This window comes from Leptodactylus fuscus, chromosome 5, assembly GCF_031893055.1.
Source record: "Leptodactylus fuscus isolate aLepFus1 chromosome 5, aLepFus1.hap2, whole genome shotgun sequence".
Lineage (NCBI taxonomy): Eukaryota > Metazoa > Chordata > Amphibia > Anura > Leptodactylidae > Leptodactylus > Leptodactylus fuscus.
This window is the reverse complement of record NC_134269.1, coordinates 16,463,662-16,480,244: the sequence shown is the minus strand read 5'-3', so window position 1 is coordinate 16,480,244 and position 16,583 is coordinate 16,463,662. Positions and strand designations below refer to the sequence as shown.

The 16,583-nt window shown below is 43.7% G+C and overlaps 1 protein-coding gene across 1 annotated transcript in view; it reads left to right on the top strand.

Annotated features, from left to right (window-relative positions):
- LOC142204432 (A.superbus venom factor 1-like) overlaps positions 1 to 16,328 on the top strand; it is a 59,701-nt gene extending 43,373 nt beyond the window's left edge. The window contains exons 34-43 of the mRNA XM_075275744.1: positions 328 to 418; positions 1,518 to 1,563; positions 4,098 to 4,185; positions 4,647 to 4,736; positions 10,082 to 10,187; positions 11,936 to 12,025; positions 13,865 to 13,942; positions 14,900 to 14,983; positions 15,964 to 16,102; positions 16,187 to 16,328. Of these exons, the coding sequence (XP_075131845.1) occupies positions 328 to 418; positions 1,518 to 1,563; positions 4,098 to 4,185; positions 4,647 to 4,736; positions 10,082 to 10,187; positions 11,936 to 12,025; positions 13,865 to 13,942; positions 14,900 to 14,983; positions 15,964 to 16,102; positions 16,187 to 16,328 (954 nt within the window). The remainder of the gene's footprint in view (positions 1 to 327; positions 419 to 1,517; positions 1,564 to 4,097; positions 4,186 to 4,646; positions 4,737 to 10,081; positions 10,188 to 11,935; positions 12,026 to 13,864; positions 13,943 to 14,899; positions 14,984 to 15,963; positions 16,103 to 16,186) is intronic.
- Positions 16,329 to 16,583: the final 255 nt, after the last annotated feature.

The following is a 16,583-nucleotide window of genomic DNA, read 5'->3' as shown; positions in this document are numbered from 1 at the left end:
TCGCTATACTCTTGTCGTCTCCCGTAAAAAACCACACACCAATGCATCATCATGCAATAGAACAAAAAACTCAAAACCACACTAGAGAGCCATATAATATGGGGATCAAGATGGACGTCTCCCTCTCTCCTCTATATTACAATAATATCGGCACATGATAATGAAAGGTAGCCTGAATGGCCACCAGTATGTTTGTACCTGGTTGGTTATGGTGTTACCTGAGGACAAACGTGGCAATTTTTTTTTTTTTTTTTAGAAAATTGCAATTTTATGTAATCCCCGGTGACCACAGTTTCACTTGAATGTCTATTCTCATCCCTTGTCTAGGTCATGGCCGTTTACTATGAGCTTGCGACGGAAGCCGAAAGCGAATGCAAGAACTACGATCTATCGGTCACTGTGGCTAATGAATTTTCTTGTGAGTGTGAAACATATCCCTAATGATAGTCATGGGGATAACAGTTTAAGCAGTGGCATAGGTAGTGTTTTATAGGCCCCAGAGCAAATTTGGTCCAAATTTTTGAAACTCATGGTGGCCAATCAGTAATGACGTAAACACTGTAGCAGGAAAAAAAAACAAGACAAGATGGCTGAATTGCCGATTTTGCATCCTGAGGGTAAAGTGGTGCTGATTCTGCCTCGATAACTTGCGACAGAATGAGCACTGATAAAAAGACTCCCATTGAGTTCAATGGGTTCCGTCTTCTACGCGGAACACATTGAAATCAAAGTGTTAAAAAGCCTCCCATTGATTTCAATGTTATCATGGCAGAATCAGCGCCACTTTACTCCGTGTGAATGCACCCTAAAAAAAAATTGACAGTGATCTAAACAGCATACAGTCCCCAACATGGTATCAATAAAAACTGAATATTATCCTACAAAAAAAGAGACACCTTACACAGCTCCATAAAATAAAAAATTACAGTTACAGTGATTCAAAGAAGGAGAAAAAGTTACTTGAAACAATTTAGTGAGTGACATCACTTGTCCTATCTCCCAGGTCCGTGGTTATAGCAACGCTGTGTAAACAATGGGAGGAATAAGTTCACATAGCAGGCAAACAAAGCAGCATTTCTAAAGCAATATATTTATACTACCAGTATAGATAGGATCCTTGAGATGGCAAAACCCCTCTAAAGCTGAAATACAGAGTGGTAAAGGAACAAAACCTGTAAGAAAATGGCATATTGTGTTGCGTTTTTTTTGTTTTGTTTTTTTTTGTTCAATCCCACCTCATTCTTATTTTTTTTCCCACTTCCCAGTAGTTTGTACAGAATATTAAATGAATGGTACCATGTTGAAGTGCAACTTGTCCTGCAAAAATCAAGCCCTCGTATGGCTACATAAATGTAAAAATGAGCAAGTTGTTGTTTTTGGAATCCAGGGGAAAAAATTGAAATGCCAAACATGAGAAACGTCTGTGTCACTTAAAGGGTTAATGTTGTAATTTGTCGTTCTTTATGGTAATAAAATATGATACTCGTTATATAATATCATCTTTTATCTCCTAACAGCCAATGATGGTTCTTTGCAGACAATCTCTTTAAACATCTGCTTCAGGTTTGTCTTTAGACTTTTTTTCAGTTTTTATCTCTTTTTGGCTAAACGGCCACGTTGAGGAAACACAGCTCTCTTGGTTGCAGATTTTGTTGCGCTTTTTTGAACCAAAGCCAGGAGTGGATTGAGCAGAATCTATAAGAACTTCCTATATATTTCCTGTTCCTTTCGTAGACATTCTTGACTTGGGCTCAAAAATACGCAATAAAATTTGCAACAAAAACAGCTGCGTTTCCGCAATGTGGGACTTGTTTTTTGTCCTACGAACAAAAGTCAAAATAGTTTCCAACATGACAATTTCGAGTACCAAAATTTGCCAAAATTTTGGTGCCTCTACGCATGCACCAAATTTAACAACATGTGCACTACACAGTTGTGGGAAGTGCAACGGGCTCAACACTCCTCCTTCTAAGGCCAGGGCATTACGTGGCCTAAGTTTTATAGTCTCTACAAAATGGATGGGATTCTAGTGAATGGAATACTGTGGGGAAAAACTGCCATACGTTGTCACCACGGTTTTTCCCACACACAGCGCTTTTTCATTACAGCCTACTACATGGGTGCCGACATTTTTCTGTGGATCACCAGCTTCGAGAGTGTGATCCAGGCCTAGCGATCTATCACTGTGACAGTCGGAAACCTATTGAAGGCTGCTAGGCTTGTCATTGTATGTTGCATTGTTGTATTCTATCATATACACTCACCGGCCACTTTATTAGGTACACCATGCTAGTAACGGGTTGGACCCCCTTTTGCCTTCAGAACTGCCTCAATTCTTCGTGGCATAGATTCAACAAGGTGCTGGAAGCATTCCTCAGAGATTTTGGTCCATATTGACATGATGGCATCACACAGTTGCCGCAGATTTGTCGGCTGCACATCCATGATGCGAATCTCCCGTTCCACCACATCCCAAAGATGCTCCTCTATTGGATTGAGATCTGGTGACTGTGGAGGCCATTGGAGTACAGTGAACTCATTGTCATGTTCAAGAAACCAGTCTGAGATGATTCCAGCTTTATGACATGGCGCATTATCCTGCTGAAAGTAGCCATCACATGTTGGGTACATTGTGGTCATAAAGGGATGGACATGGTCAGCAACAATACTCAGGTAGGCTTTGGCGTTGCAACGATGCTCAATTGGTACCAAGGGGCCCAAAGAGTGCCAAGAAAATATTCCCCACACCATGACACCACCACCACCAGCCTGAACCGTTGATACAAGGCAGGATGGATCCATGCTTTCATGTTGTTGACGCCAAATTCTGACCCTACCATCCGAATGTCGCAGCAGAAATCGAGACTCATCAGACCAGGCAACGTTTTTCCAATCTTCAATTGTCCAATTTCGATGAGCTTGTGCAAATTGTAGCCTCAGTTTCCTGTTCTTAGCTGAAAGGAGTGGCACCCGGTGTGGTCTTCTGCTGCTGTAGCCCATCTGTAGCCTCAAAGTTGGACGTACTGTGCGGCGTTCAGAGATGCTCTTCTGGCTACCTTGGTTGTAACGGGTGGCTATTTGAGTCACTGTTGCCTTTCTATCAGCTCGAACCAGTCTGGCCATTCTCCTCTGACCTCTGGCATCAACAACGCATTTCCGCCCACAGAACTGCCGCTCACTGGATGTTTTTTTCTTTTTCGGACCATTCTCTGTAAACCCTAGAGATGGTTGTGCGTGAAAATCCCAGTAGATCAGCCGTTTCTGAAATACTCAGACCAGCCCTTCTGGCATCAACAACCATGCCACGTTCAAAGGCACTCAAATCACCTTTCTTCCCCATACTGATGCTCGGTTTGAACTGCAGGAGATTGTTTTGACCATGTCTACATGCCTAAATGCACTGAGTTGCCGCCATGTGATTGGCTGATTAGAAATTAAGTGTTAACGAGCAGTTGGACAGGTGTACCTAATAAAGTGGCCGGTGAGTGTAGATAGCTAGATAGATAGATGGATAGATAGATAGATAGATAGATAGATAGATAGATAGATAGATAGATAGATAGATAGAGATATATACACTAGCCTCTGCCCGCGACGTCTGCTTCTGACTTTCTGTATTTGTTTCTCCCCTCCTCCCTATCTCCTCCCTATCTGTGTGTTTACATAGAGAGATAACAGACTTTGCATTATCAGCGAGCTGCAGATTAGCTGATTCTCCTGGCAACAAGTTCAGTGTAATATAGTATGTGAGCATAAATTATAGTATGTGAACAGCCATGAAGCCATGTCATTTACCGGGATAAAAAGTAGTCTATGTTTTAATCGAGGTTACAATCTATCTGTGTGCCAAATCTCATCCAAATCTATTCAGCCGTTCTTGCGTGATTGAGTAACAAAAATCCAAACCTACAAACGTCCACATTGATATTAGTAGGATAGGATATATATATATATATATATATATATATATATATATATATATATATATATATATAGAACACATATACAATTTAAAAAATTTGCCTATATCGACTACAAAATGACAATATGAAACTGACTTTATGTCCAAACCGTGAACTAACAAATGTTTTCTTTAGACACCGCAAACCTGTAGATGCCACCATGTCCATCATTGATGTTTCCATGATGACTGGATTCTCCCCAGATGAAAAAGACCTAAATAAGGTGAGTAAAGAAGGTCAATGAAAGGTATAGGGAGTATGGGGCATAGCAGATCTTCTTGCAACATTTTTTAAAGAAGGTTTATACAGTGTTGGCCAAAAGTATTGGCACCCCTGTAATTCTGTCAGATAATAGTCAGTTTCTTCCAGAAAATGATTGCAATCACAAATTCTTTGGTATTATTATCTTCATTTAATTTGTCTTCAATGGAAAACCACAAAAAGAAGTGTCAAAAAGCCAAATTGGATATAATTCAACACCAAACATAAAAAAGGGGGTGGACAAAAGTATTGGCACTGTTTGAAAAATCATGTGATGCTTCTCTAATTTGTGTAATTAACAGCACCTGTTACTTACCTGAAGCACCTAACAGGTGGTGGCAATAACTAAATCACACTTGCAGCCAGTTCAAATGGAAGGCGGTTACATGTCTGTTATCTTAACCTGAACGTTATCTTCTCCAGCTCAGGAATGGCGTGGACAAGTACATCAACTACTTTGAGATAAACAAGGGGGCATTCGATAAAGGGACTCTTATCATCTACCTGAATAAGGTGAGACGCCCGTTCTATCATGTGCATAATATAATATAATAATAATAATACATTTTATTTATATAGCGCCAACATATTCCGCAGCACTGTACAATTTATAGGGTTCAGATACAGACATACATAACAAAGAACGTCATTTCACACAATGGGACTGAGGGCCCTGCTCACAAGAGCTTACAATCTATGAGGTAGAGGGGGTGACACAAGAGGTAGCAGGGGCGGCATTGCTTATACAGTGTTCAGACAATTTTGTGCATTAGGAATTGTGATAGGCTTGTCTGAAAAGATGCATCTTTAGTTTGCGTTTGAAACTGTAGAAGTTGGGAGTTAATCTGATTGTCCGGGGTAGAGCATTCCAGAGAAGTGGTGCAGCTCGGGAGAAGTCTTGTATACGAGCGTGGGAGGTTCTGATAATAGAGGATGTAAGTGTTAGATCATTGAGTGAGCGGAGAACACGGGTTGGGCGGTAGACAGAGATGAGGGAAGAAATGTAGGGAGGTGCGGCATTATGGAGAGCCTTGTGGATGAGAGTAATAACTTTATATTTTATTCTATAATGAATAGGCAGCCAATGTAGTGACTGGCACAGACCAGAGGCATCGCTGTAGCGTCTAGCCTGATAGATGAGCCTGGCCGCTGCATTCAGAATAGATTGTAGAGGGGAGAGTTTAGTGAGGGGAAGACCGATTAGTAAGGAATTACAGTAGTCAAGGCGAGAATGAATCAGAGAGACAATAAGTGTCTTTAGTGTATCTCTGGTAAGGAAAGGGCGTATTCTGGAGATGTTTTTGAGGTGGAGGTGACATGAACGTGCGAGTGATTCAATATGAGGGGTGAAGGAAAGGTCTGCGTCAAATATGACCCCGAGGCAGCGGGCATGCTGCCTAGGAGTTATAGTAAGGCCTGAGACTGCAATGGATATATCAGGGACAGATCTGTTAGATGGTGGAAACAGTAGTAGTTCAGTCTTAGAGAGATTTAGTTTCAGATAGAGCGAGGACATGATATTAGAGACAGCAGAGAGACAGTTGCTGGTGTTCTGTATGAGTGCAGGGGTGATGTCACGGGAAGATGTGTATAATTGGGTGTCATCAGCATAAAGATGGTACCTGAAGCCAAATCTGGCGATGGTTTGTCCAATGGGGGCTGTGTAGAGAGAAAAGAGCAGGGGGCCGAGGACCGAGCCCTGAGGAACCCCAACAGCAAGGGAAAGAGGGGAGGAAACAGAGCCCGCGAATGATACACTGAAAGTGCGGTCTGAGAGATAAGAGGAGAACCAGGAGAGCGCAGTGTCATTGAGGCCGACTGAGCGGAGCATAGTGAGGAGAAGTTGATGGTCAAAAGTGTCAAAAGCTGCAGAGAGGTCCAAAAGAATAAGAAGAGAGAAGTCACCATTGGATTTAGCCTTTAGTAGATCATTAGAGACTTTTGTGAGAGCTGTTTCAGTAGAGTGCAGAGCGCGGAAACCAGATTGTAAGGGGTCAAGCAGAGAGTTAGCAGAGAGATAACGGATTAACCGAGAATAAACCAGGCGTTCCAAAAGTTTAGAGATGAAGGGGAGGTTAGAGACGGGTCGATAGTTAGCAGCACAGGATGGGTCCAGGGAGGGTTTTTTCAGTAGCGGGGTTATAACAGCATGCTTGAAGGAGGATGGGAAGATTCTAGAAGAGAGAGAGAGGTTAAATATTTTAGTAAGGTAAGTAGTGACAGCAGGGGACAGAGATTGGAGAAGGTGTGAGGGGAAGGGGTCACTACTGCAGGTTGTGGGGCGAGATGAAGAAAGTAGCTGGGAGACTTCCTCTTCTGTGACAGGTTCAAAAGATGAGAATGGACAGTCTGAAGTGCGGCTGGTGAGGGGATCAGTACTATCGTAGGTGTGGGAGTCAATGCCACCTGGGGCTTGGGCAGTAATTTCCTGACGGATCTTATCAATTTTATCATGGAAGTACATGGCCAGGTCATCAGCACTAAGGTCTGTGAATGGCGTCTGCACCTTGGGTGTGAGTAAGGAGTGAAAGGTTTCAAAAAGCCTTTTAGGGTTGCTGGAGAGAGAAGAGATGAGGGCGGTGAAATAGTCTTGTTTGGCGAGGTAAAGGGCAGAGCTATATGTTTTAAGCATAAACTTGAAGTGGAGGAAATCTGCAGGTGAGCGTGATTTTCTCCAGAGACGTTCGGCACACCTAGAGCAGCGCTGAAGAAATCGTGTCTGTGGCGTGTGCCAGGGCTGCTGCCTCCTATGTGGGACTTTACGAGTGGAGGGGGGAGCAACCTCATCCAATGCATTTTTGAGGGTTTCATTATAGTGACTGGTGGCCAGATTGGGACAGGAGATTGAAGAGATGGGGGACAGGGAGGACTGTAGAGTATCTGAGAGGTGCTGGGTGTCAATAGCACACAAGTTCCTATATGTGTGATGGGTAGGGGCGTCTTGTGAAGGGGAGAGAGCACTGATGGTGAGAGATAGAAGGTTGTGGTCAGAAAGCGGCAGAGAAGAGTTAGAAAATTTAGAGACTGTGAGGAGTCGATGGAAGACTAGATCAATCGTGTTACCGTCTATATGTGTGGCGGAAGAAGCACATTGTGAGAGACCAAGAGAAGTGGTTAATGAGAGAAACTGTGAGGCAGCCGGGGAGTGAGGGGGGGCAATAGGGATGTTAAAGTCACCCATGATGAGGGTAGGAATGTCACTGGATAAAAAGTGGGGAAGCCAAGAAGCAAAGTGGTCCAAAAATTGTTAGGGTGAGCCAGGTGGGCGGTAGATCACAGCTACACGTAAGGAGAGTGGGCGGAAAAGTCTGATAGCATGGACTTCAAATGAGGAGAATGTGAGTGAGGGGACCGGGGGAATGGACTGAAAAATGCACTGCGGTGACAGACGTAAGCCTACCCCACCACCCTGCCTGTTGTCAGGCCTAGAGGTATGTGAGAATTGTAGGCCACCATGACACAGAGCAGCAGGGGAGGCCGCATCTGCCTGCTGGATCCAAGTTTCAGTAAGGGCGAGCAGGCTGAGGGATTTACTAAGGAATAAGTCATTAATGTATTCTAGTTTGTTACACACTGAGCGGGCGTTCCAGAGAGAGCAGTTAAAAGAGACAGGGGAGAGATGAGGGGAAGGAACACGGTAAATATTGATGAGGTTTGTAGGCCTTCTATGTGTGCAGGGAGAAGAGTTAGTAAAGGAAGGAGGGCCGGGGTTAGGAGAGATGTCCCCAGCAGCTAGGAGGAGCAGAATGGACAGAGACAGAAGGTGGTTCAGGGATTTATGTGGGCGCTTATGTTTGATGTCACTGCTAAAAGAAGTAAAGGGATGATTACAGAGTGTGAAAAGTGTGTGAGAGCTGTACATGGGAGAAGGAAGAAGAGAGGGACTGATATGGATGGCGTGTGGTGGAGGTGGAGGAGAGATCTGCAGGAAGCCAATGGCTAAGATAGTAAGAGACAGTGTAGCTACAGGATACCATGTGGTAAAACTTGTTATTTTAGGTTGAAATTTACCTGGTGTTCTGCCATGGTCAGCCTGTTTCATGCCCTGTTTCGTGCCATGTATAAGTGCACTTTGGTTAATCTGCACTTTGGTTAATCTGCACTTTGGTTAAGATGCACTTTGGTTAAGATGCATGCTGCAGATGAGATGCCCCCGCATATAAGATGCACCCCATAAGCTATATCTACTTATATAGGAAAGCACAGCTTCAGACTAGCACTAATTTAAGTCGTTAACTAATTAATCTACAAACTGTGACACATGAGGAGACTGGCAGTGTGGATCCAAGTAAACACTTGGCCAGAAACAGCAATAAAATCAGTGAAGATCAAAAGACTGACACTAGTGCAGATAAGAAGACATGGAAGTGCAAAAAGTATACAGCCTGGATGAAATGCTAAGATATAGTTCAGTAATCAGGCAGAGGTGAAATACAGAGGTGAAATACAGGATTATATACCATTGAATATTACAGCAGATGATCGAAGGGAGAATTCAGACAGCAAGCAGAGGTGGGTGCATGTGCATTATATTATAACCTGATAGTTTGTGTGTTATGTTATTGGACTTATCTTATCGTACTGCTTTAGTAGTCAACTGAGGGATACAAAGCCTGAACAACGTAAATATTTCCGATACAACTGATACCTGCGCCCAACGGTGCCAGATCACTTTCTGAGATAGCGCCATCATGCCGTACTATTTCAGATTGTGTTGACTGTTACTCAACCGTGACGTAATGTTCGAATAATCCATTTTAAGCAGTGTCTATGGCTGGGTGTAGATGTGACTGTGGCCCAGTGGTTAGGACTGTAATTGCGCAGTGCTGGAGTCCTGAGTTCAAATCTGGCCGAGAACCAACCTCTGCAAAGAGTTTGTATTCTTTCCCATGTATGCGTAGATTTCCTCCTACACTCCAAAGCCATACTGATAGGGAGTGTCGATCGTGAGCCTTATATGGGACAAAATCTGTGCAATATGATGGCAATAAATAAGGCCTGGGCTCACATCTGTGCTCAACGATCGTTCGGGTATGACGCCCGAAATCCAGCACTTTTCTTCTGGCGGACCCCGTAGACTATAATTTCTTTGGGTAAGCACTTTCTCTGTGTTTCATTTCTCGAGTTCCCCCTGACCCAAAGAATGTAAACCCGAACTCAGTGTGAGCCTAACTAGAGATGAGCGAACACTAAAATGTCCGAGGTCGAAATCCGATTCGAACAGCCGCACACTGTTCGACTGTTCGAACGGATTTCGAACCCCATTATAGTCTATGGGGGGAAATGCTCGTTTCAGGGGTAGGCAAAATTCGATAAAATTATACTTACCAAGTCCACGAGTGACGGTTGGGCTGGACTCTCCTTGAAGTCTTCTCCCGGCGCAGCCTCTCCGCATCTTCTTCCAGCTGGAATTCACTCTGCCTAGGCATCGGGGCTTAGGCAGAGCCGACTGCGCATGTGCGGTCATGCGCGGACATGCGCAGTCGATTCTGCCCGGTCCGATGCCTGAGCACAGCTGACTGCGCATGCGAGGGCATGCCCGTGCATGCGCAATCGGCTCTGCCTAGGCCGGATGCCTAGGCAGAGTGAATTCCAGCCGGAAGATGCCGCGGGGACACTGCACAGAGAAGACTTCTAAAGGTAGGAGAAGAACCAGCGTTGATTGACAATGTATAGCATTCTGCCCATCAACGCTGGTTCTGCATCGAACCTTAAACTTCGAACAGCTAGTAGTGTTCGATCGAGTACGAGTATTTCGAATACCGTAGTAGTCGATCAAACACCTACTTGATCGAACACTACTCTCTCATCTCTAATAATAACGTTAGTGACTATGGCTTCCGTTTTTTCTTTTGCAGGTATCTCATAGAGAAGAAGAATGTCTGAAGTTTAAGATGAATAAATATTTAAATGTCAGACTCATCCAACCAGGATCGGTCACAATCTACGACTATTATTCACCAGGTAACGTTATAGATTTCCAAAATTGCTAAAGAGAAACTAAAGTCTCTAGTGCTCAAATCTCTACAGCTGAGAACGTAAAAGCAACAATGTCTACAGTGTAAGTCAACTTTCTCTGTATCGTATTCCAAAAAAAAAAATCCATTTGTGTTGTCTCATGGCCCAATAGACTTGGGGACAGACAGCATGGGCGCACAAACTGGAGCTCAATTTGGTGTGTTATTTTGTGTGTTATCTCAACGTTTTATGTTCTTTGCATTTAGCTAACCAGGCTTACGTTTTTTTTGGGGGGGGTTGTAAGGTTTTTATTTTTTTTATAGCTACACACCCATGCATTTCAATAAATTATTGTATGGTGTATGACAATGCACAGTCATCTGCCAGGGCACCCCTCACATATTGCATAGGGAAGCACTTAGTGCTGTTTTAGGTTCATTTTTACATCTTTAAAGGGATTCTACCATTAAATTACTATTTTTTTCTGACTAACACGTAGGAATAGCCTTAAGAAAGTCTATGCTTCTCCTAGCTTTAGATGTCTTCTCGCGCCGCCGTTTGGTAGAAATCCCAGTTTTTGTCGGTATGCAAATGAGTTCTCTCGCAGCACTGGGGGCGGGCCCTGGCGCTCAAACAGCACTGGGGGCATTTCCAATGCTGCAAGAGAAATCTCCAGCGCCACCTCTATCTTTGTCTAGAGCGGCCTCTCTCCGCATCTTCTTCCGGCGCTGGTTTCAAACTTCTATGCGTGCGCAGTTGGCTCTGCCATCGGGCCTTGGGCAAAGCTGATGGCACATGCCCGCGACCATTTTTTTGTGGCCGCTTATGCTCTGTACTCTGTTAAACTACAGGAGCATACTGCACATGCATAGAAGTTTGAAGCCAGCGCCAGAACAAGATACGGAGAAAGGTTGTTCCAGATGAAGATGGAGGCGGCACTGGAGATTTTTCTCGCAGCATTGGGGATGCCCCCAGTGCTGTTTGAGCGCTGGGGCCTGCCCCCAGTGCTGCAAGAGAACTCATTTGCATACCGAAGAAAACCGGGATTTCTACCGAACGGTGGCAAGGAGAAGACATGTAAAGGTGGGAGAAGAATAGACTTTCTTAAGGCTATTCCTACATGTTAGTGAGAAAAAAATAGCAATTTAATGATAGAATCCCTTTAAGAAATTGTGTCATGACCTATTTTGTAAACCAATGTTAGAATTTTTTGTAAACATTTTAATAAAATGTTTATCAGAAAAAAATCTAGTTGTAATAAATAAATAAATAATAATAAAAAAAAATAGGGATAAGTTCCCTTTAAAGAGGCTTTATGTAATTTACAAAAACAGGCGTGCCATCACGTGGCATTAGATTCCTTGATTGCAGCATTATAAGGGTTAAATGGTCGGAATCAGAATTTTCATGGATGGTATGGGAGGCAGTAGCCAATCACAAGCATTGCTCCTCTTTGGTGATGGATTGAGCACAACCACTGGACCCATGGTGAGAAATACATGTAAATGTAAGGAATTGGTTTCCGGTCCGACCATTTGGTTGCTATGAATACATTACCTAAGAACCACATTCTTTGATATGAGGTTGTCAGACAGCAAGTCCCTAGAAACAAATCTGTTACTAGTTACTACTGTGTACTCGGGTCTTATTAGACCAGAACTGCCATTGATACTTTTTGTAAACAGAAATTTACTGTAATGGGAAAACCTCTTTATGACGGAGATTAAAGCCCATGACCCTCTTCTCTCCAACAGAAAGTCGTTGTACTAAATTCTACCACAGTGAAGAAGATGATAAATTATTTGGTCGCATTTGTCAGGAAAATGTGTGTCGGTGTGCTGAAGGTAAAGTATATTTCACAACCTAGAATGTCAGTAATACCACCATAAAAAAATAAAAAATGGGATATGGTTTGGCCTGGAGCCTGAATTTTTGGAAAGCCTGGCCTCTGAAAGGTTTGTAAGAAGGTCAAGTAGGGTTGAGCGATCGGGATCGGAAAAGATCAGATCCTGATCGGCGATCGATTAAATTTCATGATTGCGATTGGGTTCCGATCCCGCCTAAAAATGATCGGGAATTACGATCAAGATCACTCAACTTACCTGCAGAGATCTACTGCCGCTGCCAGTCCCCATTCTTCTTGCGGCAGCAGATCTGTGCAGGTAAGCGGACACCTAGGGGACTAAGTAGCCAGCAGATTTTTTTTTTAATCACTACACAGCGTGGAGTCCAAAAATTAAAGTGTTCAATTTTTGGACTTCATGCTGTCTAGTGAATAGGATTTTTTTTTTAAATCTGATCTTAGAGTATTTTAAAAAAATCCCATTGACTTGCATTAGGATCGGAATTGGGATCGGGATCTGGTTCGAATGGAAAATGATTGGAAATCGGATTTTAAAAATGATCCTGAAATCTCAAGATCGGCTCAACCCTAAGGTGAAGGATTAACCTCCTCATTATGCATCCCTAGGCGTTATGGAATTGCCTCTAAAGCAATTCCCAAAAATTCAGGAACAGAGAGCAGTACACAAATCAGTCTAAGGCTACTCTGATGGCTTCACCAATGCCTGCCGCAAGGCCGGATGGTCTTGGCCCGATTGGTTCCCAGGTGACCAGACTAGTAGCGAGTATGAAAAATTAAAGTCAGACCAGGAAACACAGCAAAAATAAACAAGGTCAGTCCAGGAGAGCGCAGAATATCCAAATCAGAACTGTGTCGTGTCCAAACCGAAGTGCAATCCGAGAGTTTGCAATCAAAGCCAAATCAAAAAAACAAACAGAAATTCAGTAAGTGAGCCAAAGTCCGTCACCATGAATAGAAACATATACACAGTCCAGTCACATTAATGTGACCACCTGTCCAAATGCACCTTTGGCAGAGCGGACCGCTGCAAGACGTGCAGCAAGAGACGGGATGTTGTGGTGATGTCACTGGGACATTGAGCCAACTCCAGTGCCGTGGCCAGCTGCGCTAGGTAACGCGGTTGAGCATCCATGGCGCGAACAACCCGATCGAGGTGGTCCAACAGATTCTCGATTGGGTTCATGTCCGGAGAATTAGTAGGCCAAGGGAGTATGGTAAACTCATCCTGGTGCTCCTCGAACCACGCATGTACACTGCGAGCTTTATGACACGTCACATTGTCCTGCTGGTAGATGCCATCATCCTGAGGAAAAACAATTCGCATGTAGGGGTGAACATGGTCCACAAGGATAGATGCATGCTTGTGCTGATCCATCGTGCCTTCCACAATGATGAGTGCACCCAGATGCCTGATGACACGTGCCTTCTGCCATTGGTTATTTAACGTTGACATCAAAAGTAGGCGCTGGTCACATTAATATGACTGGACTGTGTAAGTACCGAGCACAGGAAGTTCTGAACAGATGTTAAATATCCCTCCTCAGCTGATGATCCGAGAATGAGGCGGCCCTCTAGTTGGTCTGGTTTGGGGTCTGTATTTATATAGGGGTTCTGGGACTGTTTTATCTGGGTTCTCTACCTGTTTAGGGGGGTTGTATTCCTTTTGCAGTGTTATTATTTGGAAAAACTGGCAAAGCATGAAACCAAAATTTTTTGTTCTGGTTTACTCAACTCCTTATAGAATCCCTTTAATGCTTTCTAAAATCTATTTAAGATTTTGTACTGTTTGCATTGTTTTTACTTGTTACCTCTATTTTAGGCAACTGTTTGATGAATCACGAGGCCAAAAGTGCACTGGATCGTTTGACAAGCGCTTGTAATGCTGGAATGGACCATGGTGAGTTATGGGTGTTATATGTCAACAAGTCAATCAAACAGGGCTAGGACAAGGTGTTTTGGTGCCTATGTGTAAAATCAGTTACTGACTGACTTCAATCCATTTCTCTGATACCATTCTTGTGATGAGATAGTGATCTCGCTTACAGTTGCCTCCCTTCCTATTACGGGTGATTATATAGGCACAATTATTGCAATTTTCACCCCATACAGGGATATGGACTTTGCTGTAAGGAACCACAAGGTCGCTACTTCTAGTAGTAGTCCACAGTAGTAGTGACACTGGACCAAATTGGGTTAAGGGACATTGGTGAATAGCACCAAGTAATAAGGCAAGATAATAGTCAGTTATAGGCTGAGGTCAGGGCTGGCAGAGTTTGTTCTGGGTGGGACAACAGGTAGTTGCTCAGAGTAGGCAGAATAGGTTTTGAGGTCATGCTCTAGCTGTCAGGTCAAGACACATTGTTGAACAGCACCAAGGGATCAAGCAAGAGAGTAGTCATATATGAGCCAAAGTCAGGGCTGGTAGAGTTTGTGCTGGGAACTAAGTGTTGGATCAAGAGAGACATTGTTGACTGATCCCTTGGTGCTATATCATGTATGGGTCAAAGTCAGGGCTGGTAGAGCTTGTGCTGGGAACTATTGGGTCAAGAGAGACAGTGTTGACTGATCCCTTGGTGCTATGTACCAGAGTAGTCATGTATGGGTCAAAGTCAGGGCTGGTAGAGTTTGTGCTTTGAACTAAGTGTTGGATCAAGAGAGATATTGTTGACTGATCCCTTGGTGCTATGAACCAGAGTAATCATGTATGGTTCAGAGTCAGGGTTGGTCGTGGACCATTGGCTGTATGCTTCAAACCTATGGGCTTTACATTTATCTGGGTGGTTGCTTGTTTGGGAATGGGTGACATTTACCATAAGGTGATAATAAATCTTTGTTACCTTCCCTGACTAAATAGTGTTCAAGGTATCACTACTTGAAATCCATCATGGAAAGGACTTTGACAAGTATGAAATGCACGTTAAGGAGGTCTTCAAGAGAGGTGAGGCTGAATGTTAATTAAGATGTATCTGTAACTATAATATATAGAAAAATAAGGTAACATAAGCAGATACCAAAATAGGACGATTTTTACTGCCCCTCCCACTTTCCTTGGCGCCGGGAGCTATGCGGCCAAGGTATTCGATCAAGTATATTCACTCATCTCTATTAGAGATGCCACTGGGTAGGTGGTGATTAGTGTTGAGCGAGTGGTATTCGATCGAATACCTCGCCGGTATAGGAATGCGTGTAATCGGCCGAACACCAAGGGGTTAAACACATGGAATATTCGAAACGTTTAACCGCTTGGTTTTCAGCCGATTACATGCATTCCTATGCCGATGAGGTATTCGATCAAATACTACTCGCTCAACACTAGTGGTGATGTCTTATAGGGGTTGCCCAAGAATTGGATAAACCAGACTCGCCTGTCTTTGGTGTTCCGTTGTCTGACATTGCTGTTCATTTGATCTTGCACCATCTTTTGCCCCATGTAACCATTGAGCGCCACTGGAAAGGAGCCTATGATGTATGCCATTGATGTCGCCGGTCCCTCTCCAACGATTACTAAGACCACCGATTGATCTCAGCAGTCACGTGGGGCACAGGACTTCCACCAATGAGAACAGCATTGGGGCAACACGGTGGCTCGGTGGTTAGCAATACAATCTTGCAGAATTGGAGTTCTGGGTTTGAATCTCAACAGGGACAACATCTGCAAGGAGTCTGTATGTTCTCCCCGTGTTTGAGTGGCTTTCCTCCCATTCTGCAAAGACATACTGATAGGGCAGTGGACAACATAGCTTGAGGGACAGGTGAACGTGATTATTTTAATGTTACACCTCCCCCAGCCTTCTCCGTGGTTCGTCCAATATCAGATACGTGTGTTGTAGCCCACGCGAGGCCTCTTCCGTCCTTGTTAAGGGGAGTTCTCATCCAATGCCCATCTCATTCTTTTTATTTGCATTTCACATAACCCAGGAACCGATGAAGACGCCAAAGACAAAACCCGGATCTTTTTCAGCCACATTAAGTGTCGAGAAAACTTGAAGTTGGAAAAAGGAAAGGATTATCTTGTATACGGTGCGACCAAGAATATTTGGTACACTGAGAAATCAGGGTAAGCGAAAAGTCTGGTCGTTGAGATTAGGAAGAAGTATGGCGGGTCGTTCTAACGCTGACTGTTTGCCGTTTGTTTCCTCAGCTACACCTATCTCCTGGGGGGTGACACTTGGATCGAGTGGTGGCCGACTAAGAGAGAATGCCAAAATAAACTGTATAAGGCGCTTTGTGATGATTTTGCTACATTCACTGATGAACTGGAAATATTTGGGTGTCCAAACTAATGATAAGAACGCTCCGAATCTCATTACCATATACAAAAGGATGTATCTGCTATAGTCCGCTCAATTAAAGTGATGGATATTCTGTATGGTCTCTGTCATTTATTATCATTGGCAACTATCAAACCTCAGAGGGAACTGCCATGGCCGCTGGAAATGGTGTAAGAGAACCCCGCACGGCTCCGTGTATGGTGCTCTCTCTCTCGTGCATGAAGTGCAAACGCGTCATTTGCATTGTCCCACAGAAGCGTACCTAGA